This window comes from Ailuropoda melanoleuca, chromosome 3 (assembly GCF_002007445.2).
Source record: "Ailuropoda melanoleuca isolate Jingjing chromosome 3, ASM200744v2, whole genome shotgun sequence".
Taxonomy (NCBI): Eukaryota; Metazoa; Chordata; class Mammalia; order Carnivora; family Ursidae; genus Ailuropoda; species Ailuropoda melanoleuca.
Genome location: NC_048220.1, coordinates 54,872,485 through 54,897,178, shown reverse-complemented (window position 1 = coordinate 54,897,178; position 24,694 = coordinate 54,872,485). Strand labels below are relative to the sequence as shown.

The 24,694-nt window shown below is 44.1% G+C and overlaps 1 protein-coding gene across 1 annotated transcript in view; it reads right to left on the bottom strand.

Moving 5' to 3' along the window:
* Positions 1 to 24,694, bottom strand: part of THBS4 (thrombospondin 4) — a 42,596-nt gene that overhangs the window by 15,402 nt on the left and 2,500 nt on the right. Inside the window, exons 2-9 of the mRNA XM_002916215.4 lie at positions 21,074 to 21,277; positions 9,450 to 9,697; positions 6,841 to 6,949; positions 6,377 to 6,459; positions 5,980 to 6,031; positions 5,557 to 5,768; positions 3,896 to 4,033; positions 1,323 to 1,391 (exon numbers count right to left, since the gene is read on the bottom strand). Of these exons, the coding sequence (XP_002916261.1) occupies positions 1,323 to 1,391; positions 3,896 to 4,033; positions 5,557 to 5,768; positions 5,980 to 6,031; positions 6,377 to 6,459; positions 6,841 to 6,949; positions 9,450 to 9,697; positions 21,074 to 21,277 (1,115 nt within the window). The remainder of the gene's footprint in view (positions 1 to 1,322; positions 1,392 to 3,895; positions 4,034 to 5,556; positions 5,769 to 5,979; positions 6,032 to 6,376; positions 6,460 to 6,840; positions 6,950 to 9,449; positions 9,698 to 21,073; positions 21,278 to 24,694) is intronic.

Below are 24,694 nucleotides of genomic sequence, written 5' to 3'. Positions count from 1 at the left end.
GAGAACAGGTGCACAGAGAAATGTCAGTGGCCCTGCCCTGAGAATTCTTGGTGAGCGAGGCAGCCATGGAGATAGCCTGGCAAATGAGCTCTCAGCGCCACGGCAACAGCACTGCCAGGCCAGCCACGACTTCATGGTTTCTTTAAACAGCTTGACTGAGATCAAATTTACATCGCATGAAAGACACCGTGTGAAATCTACAGTTCACTGATCTGGGTCACTGACAAACTCCTACTTGCCACATCGTAAGGGTGTCCTTGGGTGGTCCTTCTTGGTCTATGAGCCTCACTGGACTGCTCCGTGGGGCCACTTCTTGCCTTTTCTCTGCTCCTGCTCTTTCACCTCTGCCCCTTCTTGAGGTTCTCTGCAGTTCTACTTTCTAGAAAGTTCCACTGTCAGTTTCCTTCCCCGAGGGTGGCTTTAGTGATTCCCTTTATGTCAGTGTCTCCCAAATCTATACCTGCACCCTAGGTAAGACAGCCCTGGGGAGAAGCAAAGAAGCAACAATCCCCACCGGCTTCGAGGCAGCAGACTGTGTGAACGAGAACACAGGCTCCACGGCCAGACCGGAAGCCTTAGGAGTTGCGCGGCCCAGGCCCTATCACTTTTCCGTAGCCCAGTGTCTTCAACTGTAAAATGGGAATCACTGTGCCTATTGACAAAGTGATTGTGAGGATTCAAATACGTGACTTGTTATTTATAAAATGTTTTTACATTCAAGGCAACTAGGAACCTATAGGCAGAATAACTTTCCCAGGGACGTCAAGTTGGAAGCCGCCATTCCGAAACGGAATCAGTGGCTCTCTTGTGGACGGTTTACTGGGCCACACTTTTATCTTGCAATCAGTGGACACGAACTTTCAGAAATGAAACCATATCTAAATATATACATTTTAGACCCCCTCAAGGGCTAAGCATTTTAATACAAATGACTTTTGAAAAGACTTCTACAAATCATGAATACTATTTGGGGATTGTGTCATCACCAATAAAATGCATCTTCTGAACCAGATACACTCAGAAGCTCCTCACATTTTTCAAATACAAGAACGATGTTTTTATTCAATAAATATTTTTCTGAAAGCCCAACATGGCAACTTTGGTTAAGGTCTGGCACTTATAAAATTTTTCTTATATAAAAATTACTTATCAAATTACTCTTACATGAAAAACTTTTTTTCAACAGAAACTTTTATCTTCATTTGCCAATCAAATATATTGTGCCCCTCTGTTCTATGTGTGTTTGGGGTTACGATTCATAAACATACACTTGTTTGAATAACTGATCTGCTTTGATAACATCATCCATGAAAAATACTTACCAAAGTGTTAATACAGATAGAATTGAGAACACATGCTCCATTTCGACACTCATCAATGTCAGTGCAGACCTAGGGCAGAAAAGGGTAAAGACATACTCAGTTTAAGCAGAAGTGCAAATAAATTTTGCTTTGTTTTGATAGCTTTGCATGAAGGCATGGAATTTCAGGTACAGTGCTAACAGGAGCGTCACTTTTGCCACCTCCTTGCATTTGTACGGATCTGTACTCAAACTAATTTTAAGTGATAGTTGCCAACTTGGTATTTCAAGTTGTTCAGAAAACACAACTGGTATGGTTAATCTGTGCTACAACCTTTTTACTCAGGAAGATTCTTCTCTATCCTGCTTGGTACTCCATGTACTTCTATCTGAAGATTTCTAGCTTTCTTCAATTCTGGAGAATTCTCAGCTTCCTTCTGCTCCTACTCTTTCAATTCTTTCTTTGGAATCACTATTAAACCAATATTAGACTTTCTCATTCATCTCTTCTTTTGACTCTTAACCTCTTTCTTGTTCATATTTTCCATAGCTTTATTTCTCGGTGCTGCATTCTGGATGATTTCCTTACATCCACCTTCCATTCTATACATTCTCTGATAGCTGTCTTGCCCATCTGTTGAGTTTTGTGGGTTTGTCTGTTGGTTGCTTTTAAGCGGGCTCCACGCCCAGTGTGGAGCCCAACCCGGAACTTGACCTCACAACCCTGAGATGAAGACCTGAGCTGAGATCAAGAGTCAGATGCTTACCTGATGGAGGCACCCAGACGCCCTCCTCACCTACTGAGTTTCTAATGTCAGTGATTACATTTTTCAGTGAATAAATTTAACTTGGCTATTTTTCAGAGTTGCCCCCCTCTTTTTTTTTCATGTTGTCCTATTTTTTTAGTTATGGCATCTATTCCTTCCTTTTTCTCTTTATCCCTTCGAATTGTTCTATAGGCATCATGTTTCCTCATGGTAGCTTCTTTTTTTTTTTTTTTAAAGATTTTATTTATTTATTTGACAGAGATAGAGACAGCCAGTGAGAGAGGGAACACAAGCAGGGGGAGTGGGAGAGGAAGAAGCAGGCTCATAGCGGAGGAGCCTGATGTGGGACTCGATCCCAGGACCCCGGGATCACGCCCTGGGCCGAAGGCAGACGCTTAACCGCTGTGCCACCCAGGCGTCCCTCCTCATGGTAGCTTCTTAAGCAAATCACCATTTCTGTTTGTGAACCTATCTTTGGTGGCTCTGTTTTCCCATGTTCCACTGGCAGTGAGTTTCAGACTCTTCCCAGGTGGTATGGTGCTGGCAGTAGCCAGGGCCCTGGGGGTTTTACTGTTCCGGCCTGTACTCCCACATTACACGTGTGAGGCAGATGTGGAGCTGCTGACGGTGTGCGGTAGGGACCTGGGGCTCTGATTTGTTGTGTGCAGCTTTCCTTTTTGTCAATCATGTCCCAGAGAGGACATCCAGCTTCCCTGTCGCTAGTGGGGGCTAGCAGTTTTCTTATCTCCTCCTCATGGGTAGGGTAGCTCTTTGAGGCTCGGGTCTTTAGGAAGGGGTGCTGGGTCTTTCTCAAGGTCCACGTAGGTGCTCAAACCCCAGATCCCCACTCCCAGGGCCGACACCCAGCCCCCACCTCCTGTGAGCATGAATTTGTTGAGCCGTGGCAAGGTGGCTCCCTTCTATTTCAGTTCAGCCCACCACACTTCTGGAAATCTGACTAGCTCACATAAAGCACCAGTTATTTCCTTTTGTCTCTTTTCCTTGGTTTCGTCTTGGAGGTTTTGTCTTTAGAGGAGAGAGAGAAAAACTCTGGGTCATTACTCTAATGGCTTCTTGTCACTCCTGTGTGTCCAGCTTGCCTCCTTTTTCTAGTCTAAAAAAGGATGCCCTCTAGAATCCTTCGATAGGCGGCTAGAAAATCATGAACCCCTGCCCTTCTTCAAACCTAATAATTTCCCTAAGGCAGTAAAATATATTTATAGACCAACCATTTTTAAGGGTTGAAAGCATCAAAAAGAATTTCACAGTCAGTCAGTTAAATAATGGCCAGGATATAGTAGTACATTTGGAAATAAGTGGAGACTGTCACAAAGTGCTCGAGTGCTTTATGGCAATTTATAGCTTATATAGGAAGAAGGGCGGTTTCCTCAGGGGATTATTTCTACTCTTGAAATCCTCTCATCTCTGAAACAGCTTCTTATCAGCAACAGTGACTCTATAAAAGTGACCTAATTTTTCAAAGCTTTTGTTTCCCTGATTCTCAAGTTATTCTGCAGGACAAAATGTTCAGTGGCTCACAGAAGAGGCCTGAAATCACGCCACATACTTAGGGTTCCCCCTCTCACTGTTTTCCTAGCAATACTCTGTTATCCTGATTTAACAGCTTCCTCCCTACTAGGCACTATGAACATACACGCTCAGAAATGAGTCGGAAAGCGTCCTCATTTGCCCTTGGGGCACCGTGACGTTCCCTGTGGCATTGGCTGTTCAAAGAGGTTATAATGAAAGAGGTGGGAACAAACCAAAGTTTTTTTGGTTGGTAATTCAGATTAAAAAAATAAATAGAAAGACCATCACTTCAGCCCACCTGCTTGTTTGACTTGGCAAAACTGATGCCAACAGCCTGTACTATGGGGCCGGTGAAGCCCACGGGGCAGGCCTCGCACCGGAAGCCAGGAGCCAAGTTCACACAGCGCACGCCTGGGTAGCAGGGATGGTATTTGCACTGGAAAGGAAAAAAACAAAACAAAACAAAACCAAAGTCTTAAGCCACACAGGGAAAACACAAACTTTCATTCATCTATTCAGACGTGCTTGTTTACTCAACTCTCCATTTGTCAGTGACCAAAATGGTAAAAGGAAAGAAAAGCTTCTTGTTTTATAGTTACCCACAGAATCCCAGACACACGCAGTCGCCTTGTGGTGGGGTTTGCTCTATCACAGAATGATGGCACAGCCAAGTGAAATGGTCCTTCATGATCACCAGTCTACCTCCCAGCGTCAATTCCCTGATATTCTACCTTGTAATTTAAAAATCACCATGCAAGGACAGTGCTCCTGGACTGCTTGTCAGCTGGCTGTTAGAGGACTCCAAACACACTCCTGAGCCAACTTCTCAAATGAAGAGGTCCAGAGAAGACTCAGCCAGGGTGCTTGTGTTTCTGGTAAGACGTGGTCTGTCAGGGTCTGGGCCTGCCTTTATGCCCTATCAAGTCTGTGGCTTTCCAAAGCTCTCGGAGTCTAGGGGACTGGTTCTTTTTTTTTTTTTTTTTTTAACCACTTCAACTAATGTAAAAAACATGACCACTTCCTGTGCTTTCAAAAGGAGGAAAATTCCAGCTCACAGATAGAATCCAGATGCAGTTCTGTGAAACATGCACGATGATTCTCCAATAGAGGGTTTACTACAGACCATCTTAATTGCTCACTACCTGAGGGAGTAATTAGCTGAGTGCAACCATGAGCCTGCAGGAGCTCTGTGTGTGTGTGTGTGTGTGTGCATACGCACGCACACCTAAACTCCTTGTGTGTGTGTGTCTGTGTGTGCATATGCACGCACACCTAAACTCCTTGCATGCACCTTGCCCCCTTCTTTCTCTTTCTAGCCCTCCTCTGGCCTGGGGGGGAGGGAAAGGCATATTCTGGTGGTCGTCTTGCTACCTATGTGAACACTGCTTTGGGACTGGACTAAGGACGGGCTAACCATGCCCTTGAACCAGCCTCCTGCAGAGGTTTTGCAAGCCGGCCGAACAACCTGCGTTTGCCATATGTGTCTTCCTTCAGAACTTTGATACTTACGGGTTATAGGACCTCCTCCACAGGTCTTGTGGGTTTAAGATCCCCCTCTGCATTTCCAGTTTAGGAAGGCTGAAGAAATTAGTTGCAAGCCCTGAAGTATACCCTAACACAGATCTTCCCCCTCCCACATATGTAGAAGGGTAGAAAAATCAAAACTAATGCTGACTGCATCGGAGAAATAATCAGTGTTGGAGTACAAATGTCAGTACGGTAGCAGCACGGCCCAGGCGACAGCTGGAGACAGAGACAGGGTATATAACGAACGCAGCCACAGCACTGTGTGCCTCCTTCGTGCCCCTGCTCGTGGTCACTCGTGCTCTCTAAGGGCTCATGACGGTGTAGTTTTTATGTCACCTGGAGGACACCCCAAGTCATCCCTTAGTCATCCACCTGGCTACAGGGTGTCCAAGATACTTAGGGATCCCCTACCCCATCGAGTTGAACTCTTACCTCATCGATATCAGAACAGGTGATCCCGTTTCCTGTGTAGCCGTCAGGGCAGGGCCCACACTGGAAGCCGTCTCTGGTGTCCGTACACCGGACGCCGCGGAAGCAGGAGTTGGAATCACAGCGGCGCACGGGGGGCGTCGGGGACGTCGCGGGCGCTGGGGGTGCCGGGGGCACCAGTGTGTTTGCGGTTGGAGACTGAAAGCTGAGTGGACCTAGAGAAAAACAACAATCCATAGACTTAGTGACCACCAAAGAAACACAGCTGATACAAAATGAAACCTGGTTTCCCAACGAGCTCCCCCTTCCCTCCAACTCTGCCAGTCGCCCAGAAACCACGGTCAAAGTAGCGTTCCCCTAGGCCCTTCATCCATCCTCACCTGCCCGTTCAACTCAGAACGAAGCAGTTATTGGAACAGCACTTACCGCAAGCCTGGCACTCAGCTATAGTGTTTCGCAAAAATGTCGTTTCCTTGACCTTTAGAAATGGGAAGGGAAAAACAAGATGGAAAAGGGGGATCTGATACATAATCCAGGAATGAAAGAATTCACGTGTAGCAATCTAAGTAAACACTTCTTAGCGGGGTGCTCAGGTAGCCCCCGACGGCACCCTCTCTGCTCGGAGCCATGGTGTTTATCCCACCTCTGTCCCCCATCTCCAGAGCCCTCCTAACAGACCCCCAGGGTGGTGGGCGCATGGGGCCACCTGAGGTCTGCCTCCTGGCCTGCCTCCCCGCCTCTGCAGCCCCTGCAGCCCCATGAGCTCGTACGATGAGATCTCTGGCAGGACTGGGGTTTTCTGATGCGGTGTCCTCGTCGTTACCTGCTGTCTCAGAAGATCCTTCACCTCTCCCAGTAGCTGGTTCAGTTGTGTCATTTGCCCCAAGAACTGCCGATTGAAGTCTCCTGTAGCAATAGCAAAAGGCAAGGAGCATTCAGCCACTAACAGACGCTCCTACAGCGGCTCAAAAACAAATGATTTCCCGGAGAACCGTCATGACAGATACCTAGGGTACGGGAATTTAACTTGGGGGTAATTCATCTAATTCACCTAAGACATGATAATGATGCTGCTGGCTGTTAGCCCAAATTCCCGAGTTATAAAAATAAAAGTGCAATGGAGATATTTTTAGTCCTGGACTTTGGTACCAGAGCCTGATTTCTGTAGACACATCCTATTGGGGTGCTCTGCCGAAGTCCACCTTTCAGTGAGGGGACGCAGTGCCCTCGGGGGCTGAGGCTTTATCTGGATGGATGAAGGTGTGCCGACTGCCCAAGAGCCCACACCTGTGCTTGTGGTGGCCAGTGGCTCACTCTGCTGCAGGAAGCAGTCTTGCAGGCTGGCCACCTGGAACAGCGAGCCTCTCACCACCAGCTTCAGCTCTTCCAAGAAGTCCTGGAAGAAATCACATTCATACCACGCGTTGCTGACACTGCTCAAAAGCCAACGTGCTTGCACACTCACACAATTGTCCTAACAGACTAAGTAGCCTGGTATCCTTGGACTCCGACATCTTACATAATTTTGCGGGTTTGATTTTTCCTAAGACTGCCAGCCCCATCCTTTTGACGGAAGCAAATATGGAAGTAGCCAATAGCCTAGGAACATGTTAGCATCCAGCTTGGCCTGAGGGTTCATCAAGGGGGATCTGAGGAGAGGAAAGGCTTTGCGTTTCATGGTGAACAAGTTATTTTGTGGCAGGAGCCTGTTAAGAATCGTCTGGAATTTATTTATGGAGTTTAGACCGTAATAAATAAGATACTGATCTCAATTTTAAACACTATTGTTTTTAGCATGTCTTAGCTCCAGGTTTTAGCGAAGTCTCTGATCGTCTTGGGCTAGGAGAATGAATAAACAGCACATTCTATGGTTATTAGGTAGCTGGAATCATAGTTTTACATTATGTGTTGATATCAATCATTCTGTGTTAGTCACAAGGTCAATTTCCTCACCCCTTTATTTTATAACTTTTAATTGTACCATTATATACTCATGACAGAAAAGTTTTTGTTAATTGCTAATGTAAAGTCATCATCCTTATTTTAAAAATGAGGATGCTAAGGATTTTCAGAGGAATTCTACTTTATATTTTAGCTAAGTTATGACATATGCAACACGTGTTATATAACGGATATTGTTTCAGACATCAGGCTATGAGCTCTATGGAGACAGGGCCATGACTATTTTGCCCGCTATGCATTTCCCTAATGCCTAGAATATACCGCCGTACCGGAAGTGGGGCCGTGTCACGTGACTCCCGCCGAACGGGAAGTGGGGAGGGTCACGTGCATCCGCCGAACCGTAAGTGATTATACCTATTTGTTAACTCACTGAATAAATGAGGTGACTATGAAGATAGAGCACTGTAGTCTCTGATGGTCTAAGGACTTCGAACTTTTGAAAAAAATTCCAGTAAGCATAGTTTCTGGTGACCTTGCTGTGGCTGACTCCTGGCCTTTAGAAAGTGACTTATTTGGTAGTAGACACCAATTTCTGAAATGACAGTGATGCAATTTCTATCATTCTGATTATTTGGGCTACTTTGGGGATTCAGAAATAAAGTTCTGTATATGTCTCTGGTCACTGTTTTTTTTCTATGTAAATCTATACTAAGTATGCAAACATCTTTCTTTTTCTGCAAAAAAACCTCCGAAATCCTTGGATTTTAGCTTTCTTGCAATTTCTGCTTGAAGATGCTTCCTATTTTCCAAGCACAAAATTCCAGTATCAGATTCATAGTTTTTATATTATTTTGTATTATTTTATACTTTATATTATGTAAAACTCCTCAGCATTCCTAGTTGTAATGGATATTATTATTTACATCCAGCCTCTTTGTACAAAGGGCTCAGAGCAGCTTGTAACTAAAGCACATATAATAAAATAATAAAATAGAAATGCAAAGTGAGGATTGAGGCTCAGAAAATAACATTATGGGCCATAACAGATGACTACAGTTACTGATTTTGGCACTGACTTCCACATCAGATAAAATTGAGGAACTATGACCAGTTATAGTTAAAATTAATGGAAAGGACAAAGAATGCTAGTTCTTTATAGGAAACAAACTATTCCCTAACACACAATTTTAAAAGAAATACATGTGGCAGTTTCTACAGTAGGTACCATGATATAATAAAAAAAAAATATCATCAACATGGCATAAAACAGACGACGGAGGTGACGGAACCTTTAAGGCCTCGTGGAACTAAGTTGGCAATAAGGTCCTTTTTTAAGTTAGGGATGCTCTAATAAGACCTGTGAAAAATGTTGTTCCTAAGCCCTTGGCAGTTTCCAATCATTCTTTATCACTTTTGTTAAAATAAATAATATCATTATAGAAAGATTAAAAATAAATCGTCCTATCGCTCTAAGATTTTGTTTTTCGTTTAAGTCATCTCCATGCCCCATGTGGGACTCAAACTCATGACCCCACAATCAAGAGTCGCACGCTCTACCAACTGAGCCAGCCAGGCGCCCCCCTAAGACTGTTCAATTTTTGCTAATCCTTTCCAACTCCACAATTATATCCCAAAAGTCTTCACTTAGCACTAAAGCAGAAGCTTTCAATTTTAGCTTCCCACTAGAATCGGCATTTTTATTTTTTATTGTTTTAATAATAATTTATTGTTATGTTAGTCACCATACAGTACATCCTCAGTTTTTGACGAAATGTCCACGATTCATCGTTTGCATAGAACACCTACGCCTTGCCACCACTTCTATACATTTCGATTCAGTTTCTCCTGCGGGGGGGGGGCCTCCAGCAGAGTTTAAGCGCCAGGTGATTCTAAGGACGCAGCCAGACCCCTTCCTGCCCTCGGCCTATTCCTCTGCATCCCCTGAGCCTGGCAGCCCATCTTTCCACTTTGGAGAATGGTTTGTGGGTTCCTACCTGTGCCTTCCTCTGGAAAGTCCTCAATTCGACGGGCTCGGGACTCTGGGAGGAGCGGGAAAAGGCTCTGGGGAGATTGTGCACAGAATCCACCTGGGCGCAGTCCACGTAGAGCTCCACGGAGCCTGCCCCTCGCTGCAAGTTGCTCAGTCTCAGGAGGACCCTGTGCCGCCTGCCGTCAGCCAGCTGCAAGTTGTTGAAAACCACCAGGTGAATCTTCCCGTCGTTCTTCAGGTAACGGAGGATGGCTGGAACCAAGCACAGATCGGTGAGTGTGAGATAAGGAGAGTCGGGGGAGAGCAAGTCGCTGCTCGATGGCCTCCAGGTCCCAAGGCTGGGTTACCGGAAAGAACGCAAGTCAGCCGGAACCAGACATCTTCCACATCTTAAGTGCCAGGCGTTGTTCTAGGCACCGGTAACCCACTGTTACTGAGGATGCTTTGTGCTCATGAAAGACAGACCGTAAGTAGTAAATCTGAAAATATGCTGTTTCAGACAGCGATAAGTACGATGAGCAAGCAGAACTCATCGAGAGTCTGCAATCCAATAAGCTCCTCGACGCCGACCTTGACTTACCAAACATGTCCTGAGCACCACCCTGTGGGGCTCGGTGCTGCCCTGGGCTGCTTTCAGCGTTTAATCTCTATTCGTTGCAACACTAGCAAATTGGAGTAACTCCACATGACGCAAGTGAAGTTCAGGTAAGTGAAGGCACTTGCTCGAGGACATCGTTAAGTGGCAGGGCTAGAATTTGAGCATGGTTTATTCCATGACTAAAAGAACGTGACGTATGGCTAGGCCTCTGTCAGCACATCCTGCAAGGGGGAGAATCTGCCATACCAGCCCTCAGCGACCTATCTTCAGTTTAACGATGCTCAGTTAGAGAACCAAAGATATTCTTGGTTGCAAAAGAAGGACTGGAAGAGGATCCATGACCTCATTTTCTCTTTGTTTTTTCTTTTTCTACGCAGGTAGCTATCTATTCACTTATCTTGTTTAAGCTCAAGCATGTTCACTTTCTGTTAAATAAAAACTCATACACATTTTAGGATTCTGGTTTTCTGTCTGGTTTCATTCCATTATTGTCTTGAATTTATTGAGCCCTGCGCTGAAATCTGTTCCTGGCTGCTGGGCCTTTGGGAGTAAAGCCCAACGGGTGAGGTTTGCTATAAGACCAAAGTGAATTGCTTCCAAGGGCTTAGTGAGCCTACCAAGAACACCTCCAGATCCATTCATAGGTACCGATGCCAAACCCAAGTTCATTACCAGAAGCAATCACTTCAAAAATACATAAGAAACATTTGGCACACCATGTATGTGGAATAAGAGAGGGTGGGCTGGCTACTTAAATTATGATGTAATCATGAAATGGAATACTATGGAATAGGTGCATACTACAAACACAAAAATGTTCCCAGTATTTTGCTGTGGGGAAAAAAGGGTTGAGTCATGGTGTAATTTCATACAGAAAAAATATACATAAAATTAGAAGGAAATATGTCAACATTAATATGTCATTGCTGGTTGCTTGGATGATGTGTTTTTCCTCTTGCTCATCCTCATTGTCTAATTTTTGCACAAGAAACATGCATGCTTATATAATACAAAAAAGAAACGAATTACACACATATACGCAAACTGTGCTTCTGTCAAGTTGTATGATTTGTAGCAAGGAACTTGGACTGTCTTTCCTCGGGTACCGTTTCTGTGGAGAGTAGATGCCGACTTGGTGCCATGTCCCGGAGTAGGCAGGCTGTTCAGGCTGCAGCACTGCCAGAGAAAATAACCACTACTGTGAAACTTCAGAGTCCGTTTGAAGACCTCCTCCAAATATATTATACTTTCTAGGTTGCTATTCCCACTGCTTCTCCAATCTGACTAGGTCTGCTTTTCCATTTGACCACGGCTGGAGAGGGCCAGATGGCTTTAGGTTCTGTATGTAGAGAGATCCCAGGAGGAGTAAGGAGATCTTTAATGCTTATGTGGTCACCACTGCTTGCTTACCAAGAGCAAAGAATTGGTAAGACCTGGCAAGACAGACTGGCTAGAAGGCCTTTGTATGACTATAGGACAACACTACATTTTCTGAAGTAAAGTACTATTAAGATGTAAATAAATGTGTATGAAAAGAAAGAATGGGAAGGAAGAAAAGACACAGGAGTAGAAATTCTTGAGGTATTTTAAATATGGGATACCACAGAATTTTTACACCTTTATTTACCATTGTTGAGAATTTAAATAGTAACTGCTAAGCTGGAGATTGGAGGCATATATGGTTCTCAAAGGGGTAAAACCGACCAGAACATATTCACTAATTCAACTTTTTAAAGATCCCATTCATTTTAGAGAGTGAGAGAGAAGGAGGGCGGGAGCAGAGGGAGAGGGAAAAGCAGACGTGGGGCTTGATCCCACCACCCTGAGACCACGACCTGAGCAGAAACCAAGAGCTGGACGCTTAACCGACTGAGCCACCCAGGTGCCCCACTAATTCAACTTTTTTAAACTCTTATTTCTTTATTGTTTTGAACAGTTTTACAAATACCTGGAGTTTTTACAGGCCAATGAAAATACCACTGGGACCACCAAACTTCAATTAGGTCATAGACACGTATAGTCAACACCTCCTAATTCTCTTTCCAGCCACAATCTAGCCTCCTCATATTAACAGTTGAAGAGGACACACCCACAGTGGCTTAAAACAAATAGCCTTGGTTTTCTTCCCCAAAGTGATGGTTCTGTGGAATTCAAAGGAAACCTATTTTCATGGGCATCTTGCCTGCTTTTTAACAGGCCTTCCAGGGCATGTGGGCCATGATTTATTTTCATAACGGAATCACTAAGTTTAATTTTATAACTAGTTCTCGGTGGAGTACTTCACACATAGCAGGGGCACAGTCAACATTGTGCGCAGGAACTTTCACTGAATAATAAAGTGATGGCATTGGAAGCGCTTCATATGTAGATTAAAAAGTTAGGAGAATGGCAATTCACCATCTATTGCCGGGACAAAACCTCCGACTGTGTTCATGCTGTCACTTACGGACCTTCTAGACTTCTGCCTTGCTTTCTGTTGCGACACAATACTGAGATGACACATTCCTCCTGCTCCTAGATCTTGTGACAATAGCAAGAGGGGGAAAAAGGAAACGAAGAATTATGGAAACTTCCATCTTCACAATGTCTGTTAGCAGAAAAATTATCAAGTGCTTTGACATTTACCATTCTTCATATTTGATCCAGTAATTCTCATTTCTCTTATGGCTTCCATTTTTCATTTTTCTGTTTTATTGCAAACTCCTTACTTTAGTGCTTCAATACTTATTTTATCTTCAGAGCGGTAAGACTACCCCAGAGGGCAGACAGGCACCTGCTCAGGAAACTCAATGTTTTCACATCAGTCATAGTGAGTCCAGAAACAGTCTACAGCTCTGGCTCCAGGAGCCTGCAGCCTGCTGGGTGGAAGTTCCCCAGCGAAAATGGAACAGGAGAGAACAGACGTGGCTGCTTTCCTCTCTCTGGTCTCCTTTCCCAGGGCTCACCTAGCCCTATCTTAGCCCAACACACACACACACACACACACACACACACACACACACAGCAGAGAGAGCAAAACAGAGGGGAAGTACTACAGAGCTAGTAAGACAATCATTTCCTCGTCCAGCAGGAGGGCAGAGCCAGCCGCCTGAAGCTGGAAGGAGCGGTCTTCTCCTGTGTCCACCGCACCTTGGCCCATCACCACCTCCAGGAGCACCACACTCGGGGAAAACAGTCATTGGACGCATCTTTGTCTCTTCAGCTGCGGCTTGCCGAGTTCTCGTAGGCCCTCTTCACTCACCACCCGCTGAAGCCCGCTTGTTGGTGCTGTCAGCCTGCTTCTCACAGGGCCAGTGCAAAGACCCGGTGCGCATCTGACTACAACCGAAGGTCGCGGGTCTCCACGGACGTCTCCCGCCTCTACTCTGTTCTATCGCTGGGTATGGCCCCAGATTCCCGACTCACCTTCCTACTGAAGCTTTCTGGCTGCTGTTTCTCTGGACTGACAGGACTTGACAGCTTGAGCTCCTTACAGGACTCTTCTGACGAAGTCACTGCCTCCTCCTCAAAGCCACACACCAGCAAGCAAATGGAATCTTTCAAGAGCTCCCCAGCGGATCCTAAGTCACGCCTAATCTCCTGGCCCCAGGACTAGCTGCCACCCTCCCCCCCGCCTTCATTCCCCTCCGTGCTGATGCCCAGCCAAGCCAAACAACACGTCTTAGGTTTTCACCTCTCTCTAGCTTTCTCTGGCTTCCCTCATCCTTCCCTCTGTGTGGAATGTTCTCTTCTCCATCCCTCCCCATCCTGATCCATCACTGCTACATGTCTGAAGCCAACCCTCAGCTCCAAGGCACCCACCTCCCTGAAGTCTTCCTTCTTCCCGAAGCCTGGCAATTGTTCTCCTTCCTGTTCCCATAACACTTGCTCTGGACTTTTCTAGCTCTACCTTCCCAGGACGCAGGTCCAGTCATGGCCCAGATTCCTAATAGGTATGTGACCCTCATCTGTTCATTTTGCCAAGTGTCCATTTCTTAAACTATTAAATGAAGCTAATAATAATTGCCTTTTTGGTCTCCTTTTTTTCAGTGGTGGTCATTAAGAAAATAAACTGCTACACAACTGCAAATTTGAGTATATCTATTTGTGTTTATTTCCTTATCTTCTCTATCAGAGCATAAGCGCTTGGGACTAGGATTCTATTTCTTATTATTTTTTCTCATATACTATAGCATCTGACAACACCAAATATAACTACTTATTGAATAAAAAAGAGATAAAATAGAGTAGTCCTGTATCCACTCTGATTTTTTTTTTTAATCCACAATCTCTTAAACAATGTACAAGGGCGTTTCCACTGATTTTTATAAATCTTTTCCTTCTAAACTTCTGTCTTTGTACAGTAGACAATTTGAGGTCAGATTTTACGGCTCTATTTCCATGGCCGGATACCGGGCCGACAGCAGAACCACAGAGCCTCGCCTGATTAAAGGCCGTCTCCGCGACTGGCGGGAGACAAAGGAGCAAACCCAAGCAAGGAGGATTTGCGATACTGCTCTCTCGGAAAGGAATTTTCAAAAGGTGCTGGTTAAAAAGTGGACTTGGTAGTCAAAATTATTATGATGTACTGAATGTCAAAGCAATGAAGCAGGGTGTCAGCTTTCAAGGACTGGAAATGATCGTATTTTGTCTGCTTGGGCAAAAGAGTTCAGGGTGACCTGGCCTGCGGGCAGCCAACGCGCGAAGGTAGTCCGGGGCTTTCTGCTTTGCTTGGCAAATGGCTTTGCTCTTTGGCACTTCTAAATATACGATGAAAGCCACTGCTGTCAACCTTTCCTCTTCTTTTTAAGTAATTGTACATTAAAAAAAAGCCTTCTTGCCATTAATGTCTCTTGTGATGGATGTTCCTGTTTGCCTTTGCTTATTTATCTTTATGCCCTATACACTGGGTCTTTGTAACTTTAGTGCTTTGGAAAGACATGTAGAAGGTAAATCATCAAACTGCTTTTCCTGAAAGTACTCTGGGTGACTCCGAGGTGTGATGGATGCAGTCTGGAGGTTCTGAAATCTTCTTAGAGCAGTTTGAACAAAGGTAAGTATACATAGTAGATGTGTGTCCACCCACCCGCCCCCACACGCCCCCTGCAAAGAAACCATCCAGTGAAGGAAAGCACAGCAGTTACGTTAAACATCTGCAGAACGCTTTATATTTTGAGAAGTTATGAGATTCATCATGTCCTCAACTATCTGGTTGACGACAAAGCTGTGAGGGTGCACAAAATCCCAAGGTCGGGTGGTAGGAGAGAGTTGCAAAGCAATTCCTTAGGCGCCCATGGAACCTCTCTGGCCTTAGCAGAGCCACAGAATCCGAGCACTGTAAGTTGTCTAGCTCAATACCTCACTTCACAAACCCTGTCAATAAAAGTACAGCTTCCACCAGCACATTTCCAGGAACAAGGAACTAATTACTTTGCAGAGAAACCCATTTCACTTTTGGATTGCTCTCTAAGATTTTCCAAATACGGAGCCAATATCTATTCCCTCTGACTTCCACCAATGGGTCCTAACTGTACTCTTCAGAGCTATAGACAGATCTAGTCTTACCCTTCATCTAAATGCTATTCTTCAAATATTTTAAAGCAACCTTCATCTCTCTCATGTCTTCTATCTGGTTCCTTTATTTCTCCAGATCCTTTAACACTGTGATTTGTGATGTCATAAAAAATGGGGTATAGAGGCCTATAGTTCTGATGAGTGTCCTTAAGGTAATTTTGGACTTAAGCATGTCCCTGTGAAATGTGTCCAGGATGAGATACAACATTCTAGATGTGGCCTGGACAGTTAACAAAAAGGTAGAACTCATTAGCTCCCTTAATCTGGCCACATGAATGCATTAATGAAGCCTAAAATTTAAGGAGATTTTAAAAAACTGTTATATCACTGTATCTTTTCATCCATTCATTCAGCAAACATTTCTGAAGAGCTACTAAATAGCAGGCTTTGTGCTGGGTTCTCAGTGTTGTTGCCCAGAACTCTTGGGGTACGTACCCCTTACCCTGCACTTTGGCAACTTACTTTTCACACCTAGATGATGGATTTATGTTTATTCCCATTAAATTTGACCTGACTGATTGCAGCCTGTGTGTCAGACTGGTAGGACCTTGTTAATCTTAATGATGACATCAATGTGTTTGACTGTCTTTTCCAGCTATGTGCTATTTGCAAACATGATAAAATACTATTTATGTCTTCACCTAAGTCACCGATACGTCCAATGCCCAAGATAGAGCCTTGACAAAAGCTCTAGATGCTTTGCTATAAAACAGCTTACCAACCCCTAACCATACTACTTACCTAGCTCATTCTTTTTTATAGTATCCAGAAAGGTATAATGAGTGACTTCATAAAATTATTTTCTGATGTCAAGATACATTATGCTCACAGCATCTTTTTGATCTATCAGCTTAGAATTGTTACTTTAAAAAAAGTTCAGCATGACCTCTTTTTAGTGAACCCATTTACCTTCAGATAATCCCAGCTTTCTTTCCCAGTAATCCCCAAACACAAGGATAACAATACAGCCCTCCAGGAGATTGTCCTAAAGTTCACTAAAATTATTTCCATTTTCTGTATATGACCACTATAAAATTGAGCTAATTCAAGGGCACCTCACAAGGATACTGTGAAGATTAAAAAAGAAAATGAGTGTTGAGCCTTCAGCACTGGTACGTGATAAGGGCTCCATAAATATTAATGTCTGATGCACCTCATTTTCCACCTTCAGTACTGGGTTCAGAATTCTAATTTTGAAATTATTCTTTCTCATGCTGTGTTTCTCTTTAGCCCACAGGCTTCTCTGTGAACCATTGCTCTAACTATTTGACACGTCCTATCCTTAGGCTAAGGAGCTTGACTGTCTGCAGTCATTACTGCAAATTCTTGGGGCTCCTTTCATTACTCAGCACCAAGTCGTTCCTCTGTGGCAATCAAATTAAGACTAAAGAAGCCATTCTTCTTGTTTGTTTTCTCTCTCTCTCTCTCTCTCTCAAGATTTTTATTTATGTGTGAGAGAGAGAGAGAGAGCATGAGAGAGGCAGAGGGAGAAACAGACTCCTCGCTGAGCAGGGAGCCCAATGTAGGATTCGATCCCAGGACCCTGGGATCATGACCCGAGCCCAAGGCAGATGCTTACCCAACTGCACTGCCCAGGTGCCCTTTGTTTGCTTTTCCTGAAAGGTGGAGCCTTATCAAGGTAAGCCAAGAGTTCACCAAATCCTCTTCAGACAGTTGCCGAAAAAGTAGAGATCTTTCTCTCTCCCTCTTCATTTCTACCTATCTTATAGAAGCTTATGGAAGAACCTCAAATTTTTATTGAGCTTCACAGTCTAAAGCATATATATATATATATATATATATATATATATATATATACACACACACACTTTATATAATTCAGTTCTTGCAATCAACCTGTGAGGTAGCTATTATCACCCCACTGTAGAGACAGTAAACCAGGGCTAAGCAATTTAGAGACACATTCATGGGGACACAGCTGTTAAGATTTTTTAACTGTGACTCAAACTCAAAATACTAACTGGAAAGGTGCCCTATGCTAGATACAAGAAAAGCATCAACCAGATCTTCTGTCCAGCCAGGTGGTTTCTGTAGAATGCTTATTTCTATCAAGATTGTACCGCCTGTATTACTAACAACCTGGTAGGTCATTCACCCCAGAAATACTCTACTTCCTTTATAACCTTATCCTAATGGTCTTCAAAATTCATTAATTCATTAGTGAATTTGAGCCAGATCTACTGTGTGCCGGACTTTGCGCACTTCCAGAATTTACGCAATACTGCAGGTCTTCTTCAACAAACAAGGCTACTCTTCTCAGCCTCCATTTATTCAGTTTGCTCATGAGCTGCTTCTACGAACGAGCCCTGTGCTAGGCGCTGCAACAGACACAAACGAGAGGTAAGGGAGCCTACAGCCTACTGGAGAGAAGACCTAGAGGTAACTCATACAAGGCAAACTAAGATTAGTACCTTCTACAGAAGGACGAAGTCCTATAATAAAAGATGTCAGAAGGAACAGGAGCTGGGGCTTGCATCTGTAGGATCTGGCAACTCTAGACGGTGCAGGAAATGTACCAGTGGGGAGCAGAGTGCAAGCATGAAGGACGGAGAAGGACAGACAGCATGGGTGGGCCCAGGGACTGGTAACGAGTCCATCCAGCTCCAGCGTAGGCTACAGGAGGCTTGGAAGGAGGGATAAATTGCAAAGGCAGGTTGGGGGTCATGCAGCAGAAAATCCTGACTGCCTAGCAAGGACATGTGTACCTTATTCAGTTTCAAATGGGAAGCCACTAAATATGTCTGCTGTCAGGCATAACTGTGCCAAGTTATGCTTATAAACAGTGATGAGGCGGCCACGGGAAGGACGGCTTGGGAGCGGGAGGGCAGGAGCAGAGAGCTCGGCAGACTTGTGCTCCACGGTCTTCACGGAATCCACTGAGTTTATTGTAGGAGCTCATTGAGGGCCCTAGATAATGACTGGGGCTCACCCCCGGGGAAGAGGATGGTCCCCCAGCCCCCTCAAATTATGTCAGGCCTGCATGGCTGCCACCAAATGCCTCAACAGGGAGTCACAACATATGCCCTGCCTTTTCCAGGGAGCTAATAAACCCAGTGAGTTCTCCTTCTTGTTCATGTCAGAATGGGCTGCTGTTCCTTCCTAGGACCTTCAGATTCACCAGTGTTGGCAAATCTCTGTCTTTTTTTCCTATTGCTCCTATGAAACTTCTCTATGTCAGAATCTTCAACTCTCCAAACTCTGGTATAAATTGTTGTTTTCTGACAATTTTCATCTCTGGATTCTGTTAGAAAATATTTGTAAAAAGAATTCTAAGAGCTAGTTATCTTCTCAAACAGCTTGGAGGGTGGAGAGGCGTTCATCAACATGGAGATGAGCCGGTGTTTACAGCTCAGTCACACGAGCTGTCCAAAGGAAACACACTTACAAACACTGCGACCTCTCCACCAGCGTTACCTCTGCCCAGATAGAGCCAACAGAAAGAATCGGTTCCGGGAAGTTGCTGCCTTANCAGGCGCCCCTCATCTCTGGATTCTGTTAGAAAATATTTGTAAAAAGAATTCTAAGAGCTAGTTATCTTCTCAAACAGCTTGGAGGGTGGAGAGGCGTTCATCAACATGGAGATGAGCCGGTGTTTACAGCTCAGTCACACGAGCTGTCCAAAGGAAACACACTTACAAACACTGCGACCTCTCCACCAGCGTTACCTCTGCCCAGATAGAGCCAACAGAAAGAATCGGTTCCGGGAAGTTGCTGCCTTATGTCTCCAGGCAACACGGATTTTCCACAGTGGGCTCACACACACTGGCCAGTTTCAAAATGGAGGGGGAAAGTCAGTGAGGGCAAGCAGCTAGACACAGAGTGCTTCACTCTACAGAGGGCCCTTTGGCCACTCAGCTGGGCGAGCTAAACAAAAATCTTCTTCTAAAATACACAGAGAAGCTACTGATTTTTGGATGAAGAAGGGTGGCTTTTATAGACCACAAACTGAATAACCTGTTTAGTAGGGCACGAGTAGTTCTTTCAGGGATGGGTGGCAAATGGGGCTGATTCAAGGCAGAGAAATAGGTGAAGTTACCTCCCATCAGGGCTGCGGATGGGGCAAAGGGAGCAGGGAAGGTTAGACCATCTGCTGAGCCATGTCCCAAGGCTCCCTTCACTACTGGAGACCTCACCACAGCACCCGAGGGGCCCCGAGGTACAGAGAGAGCACATGTGAGTGGGGAGGGGGGCGGGAAGGGGGAGGTTGGAACTTGACATCGAAGGGGTTAAAATCCCATTCCTTCTTGCTTTCACCTCTGGAATCTTCTGAAAGCTAAGAATGGGGAATTTCTTCCAGCTCCTAATATCTGAAAATTTAAGTGTTCAATCACAACTGGAATCTGATAGTCTCACGCACTACGAGTAAAGCAAACTGAAATAAAAATGAAACCTAGCCAGAAGGACCAGTTCCCCTTTCTCTCTTTTATTAAAAGCATACGGCAGCAGGAACACGTATCTGTCACATTCCTCAATAAGCAGGAACAGGTGTTGTCCTCGGGGCACGGGTGGAGGGGAAGGAGATGAAAAAATCGTGACCTTTTTCTTTGCAAGCCATTTCTTAGGATTTGTAGTACCTCGTTCTGCAGTGAAACACTTGACAGCAAAGCAAACTACCAGGTGTCAGACCTGTGTAAACTGGCACAAAACAGGTGGAAGAGAGAACTGCCCGTTCAGTTCTACTGACCGAGGGAGCTTCTCCCCATCAAGTCCAGGAGACTGCTTGCGGGGGCTGGGAGTGAGGTCTGCTAAGCCACGTGCCTCCAAGGGGAGGCAAGAACGGTGGGGGTGGCTGCCACAGGCTGCATGTTTGTGTCCCTCCCTCCCTCCAAATTCATATGTTGAAGCCCCAGCCTTCCATGTGGTGGTATAAGGAAGTGGGTCTTTGGGAAGTAATTAGGTTTAAATTAGGTCGTGAGGGTGGGACCCTCACGATGGCATTAGTATCCTTATAAGGAAAGGAAGACGGAGAGCTCCCTCTCTCTACTCACACACACTGAGGAAAGGCCATGTGAGGACAGAGCAGGAGGGTGACAGCACCCAGGCTTTCTCCAGAAACAAAATCTGCTGGCACCTTGATCTTGGACTTCTCAGCCTCCACTACTGTGAGAAATAAATGTCTGTTGTGTGAGCCACCCGGTCTGCGGTATTTGTTATAACAGCCCGAACTGAGACAGTGGCCTCATGGTCCTGGGTCCTGTCCCTTTCCAAACTGGATCCGGAATAACACAAAGATGGGCATTTTGGCCATAAGCAAGTCTTCGTTCTCACGCTATGTAACAACTCGCCCTCCCCGTACAGGTCAAGGTACAATAAGAACAGGGTATTGAAAACTGAAATGAATGGTGAAGGAGGATTAAACTGTAGGACGGAACCATCTTAATTAAGGCAAGTAGACCCCAAATGCTGGAATAGGAAAAGAAGAGTCTTAAGAAAATGATTTCTGCAAATGTGCTTACCTTTGTTCAAGCGTCCCATCACAGTGAATTCAAAATATTTGCTGTTGTCCGTTGAAGAGTAAAGGCCAAAGATGGTGGCTGAACTTTTAGTGTGCAGCTTGAAGGTGGAGATCACGTAGACCTCATTCAGGGTGGGGTCTGTCAGGATCGGCTGCAGAACAGCTGGGTTCAGCCTCTGGCTGGAGGATGGGAGAAGGTCAAAGACTGGGGAGAACAGGGAGAAAGGGATAATCAGTGAAAGACGTTTGAGACAAACATTTTTTTTGAGGGGGCACAGTGTGACAGTAAGCTATAAGTAATGTCAACTAACACTGTTACCATGTTCCACATGGCTAAAGTCCCCCGTTCTTATCACTCTCCTAGTGGCTGGACAGTTGAACCCGAAAAAGTACAACACAATTTTCCTCACTAGATCATGGCCCTCAAGAGAAGACTAAATTTGCAAACCCTAGATTGCATTTGGCCAAAGAAGTGGCCCTGAAAATGCCCACTAGGAAAAGCACTACTGGCTTAGAGTACAAAGGGGACAGGTGAGAGCACACAAGTCACTGTTTCTCCTGTGTCCCTAAGCAGTGGATATCTGCCTTAGGGCCCCTCATGCACCGACGGACCAGCGCTCCTGGTCCTACTCTCCTGGTCAGTGAGAAACGATACAGGGAATGCAACAGAAAGCATGGGTGTGGTGGGACACAGTATGTCGTCAAAATGATTTGCTGCCTCTGTGAGACCCAAGCGTTCCCTTTATGTATTTACAGTTCTCCACTAGTTCTCTGTTAAAAATCCTGGTGCAGGGGCACCTGGCTGGCTCCGTCTGTACAGTAGGCAACTCTTGATCTTGGTGTTATGAGTTCAAGCCCCATGTTGGGTGCAGGGCTTACTTTAAAAAATCCTGATATAAAAACAATATGATAAGGTTTCTCTTTCTTAACTGTAACCTGACTGATAGAGGTGATCTACGAAAACTAGAATCTACTTTTCTATTTATATAAAGTGCTTTTGATTAAGCCAGCAGTACTTTCAAACTTTGTAATTTTTATGCAAGCTGTAAGAGTGTACATCGAGTTATTTTAAAGGCAAGGGCCAAATGGGTAATACTCGCTAGAAGTTACTTAGTATTTCTGTTGGTTTATACAAATATTGTTTGAACAATTCCACAGCCTGCAGAAATTTTAAAAAAATTTTTAGATAATTTTATTTGTCAGAGAGTGAGAAAGAGCACACAAGCAGGGGGAGCAGCAGGCAGAGGGAGAAGCAGACTCTTCACTGAGCAAGAAGCCCCATGTGGGATTCGATCCCAGGACCCTGGGATCATGGCCTGAGCCAAAGGCAGATGTTTAACCGACTGAGCCATCCAGGCGCCCCTCCAAATAAGATTTGCAAGACAACACAACAGAATGCTAACATGAACAGTAGCTATCTCTGAGTTGTATAAGTATACATTTATTTACGTTTCTTTTGCTTATCCGATTTTTATTTTTACAATGAACAGGTGTTGCTTTTACAGTAGGAAAAAATAAAAGTTATATAACAGGCAAAAACCTAGTTACTCAAGAATGTCTACTCTTTAAAAGACACTTTGTCTTTATACTGGATCTGTATTGTTTCTTTCCCACGTACTTAGGGTCTTACAAAATAATGAATTTGATACTAGAAGTATTGGAAAGTAGAAAATCTATTATGTTCCTTCTAGCACTCCACATTCCCCCAAAACTTGAATACTGCTGCCTACTGTACTTCAAAAGGGAAAAATAATTTTTTTAATTTCCAAAGAACTGGAAGCCTTACATTTCCACCAGTAAGAGCAAAGGGCAATCAGACAGTATGTCTAGAAGTTCCATTCAGAGCAGGCCATCTTCAGATTTTAGTTTAAGGTATGTGAATTGAATTCAAAACTAAACTCTTACTATCTCTGATTCTTGGTCTATGATTATGTTCATAATTTAGCTCTAGCTAAATTTACTCTATTTCAATCTGCAAGGTTCATCTAATCCATTGGCTTCTCTCTCAAGAGGCAGAGTTGGGATTAGTTAGTAATGAGTTTGGAGAGGGTTTTGAAAAGNGGCCATCTTCAGATTTTAGTTTAAGGTATGTGAATTGAATTCAAAACTAAACTCTTACTATCTCTGATTCTTGGTCTATGATTATGTTCATAATTTAGCTCTAGCTAAATTTACTCTATTTCAATCTGCAAGGTTCATCTAATCCATTGGCTTCTCTCTCAAGAGGCAGAGTTGGGATTAGTTAGTAATGAGTTTGGAGAGGGTTTTGAAAAGGAAATGAGGGGCGCCTGGGTGGCACAGCGGTTAAGCGTCTGCCTTCGGCTCAGGGCGTGATCCCGGCGTTATGGGATCGAGCCCCACATCAGGCTCTTCTGCTATGAGCCTGCTTCTTCCTCTCCCACTCCCCCNTGTTTTGAAAAGGAAATGAGACACAACAATTTTCTATTAATGTTATTACATTTTAGTAATAGTGCCAGGATCTAAGTACAACCTTCTATTGTTAGAGGTGAAATTACTACTACCAATTAGCCCAACCACCATGGTATGAAAATTGAATACATACTAATAAGACCAGCAAAGCAGCTCAGAGGAGAAAGGATATATGCAAATTATTCAGTTGAGCTGATGATTGTAAGACTAACTAACTCAATAAAAGAATATCAGAAACTTGACTTAATCTGATAATCTACAGCAACGAAACTAACCAGGTAATTTAGGTAGTAGAGCCTGATTTCAAGTCCCATAGAACAGGCAGCTCTAAGAGGTGGCAAAACCATACCTGCAGCACACCATGAAGTCGTGTGTGCAAATGTCAAGAATTCATGTAACACAAAATATGATGCACATAAATTCAAAACTGCAATTTGCAGGTGAAATGCAAAATTTAAATGGGTGATTACTGCAACAGGAGGGGATGGAATTCGAGAACTCCCTCACAGGCATTCTTCACTCTGGCTTTGTGAGGAGTAACAACTATTGCTTCAACCTGTGTGACTCTTCCAGCTTTATTTCATTAGTCAGTAATACATCAAAAAAAGAAAGGAAAGAAAAAAAGCAAAGGCAACAAAAGCAAAAATAAACAAGTGGGACTACATCAAACAAAAAAGCTTCTGCACGGCCAAAGAAACCATCAACAAAATGAAAAGATCACCTGCAGAATGAGAGAAAATACTTACAAATCCTATGTGATGAGGGATTAACATCCAAAATATATAAAGAACTCATACAACTCAACAGCAAAAAACCCAAACAATCCGACTTTTGGTAGAAGATCCAAACAGACATTTATCCAAAGAAGACATACAGGTGGCCAACAGGCACATGAGAAAGCGTTCACCATCAGTAATCATCAGAGAAATGCAAATTAAAACCAGTATGAGTAGTCACCACACACCTGTTTGAATGACTAGTCTCAAAGAGAAATAGCAAGTGTTGGTGAGGCTGTGGAGAAAAAGGGATGTCTCGCGCGCTGCTGGTGGGAATGTAAATTGCTGCAGCCACTACAGAAAATAGTATGGGAGATCCTCAAGAACCTAAAAATTGAACTACATATGATACAGCAATTCCACTGCTGGGTATTTATATATATATATATATATATATATATATATATATATATATA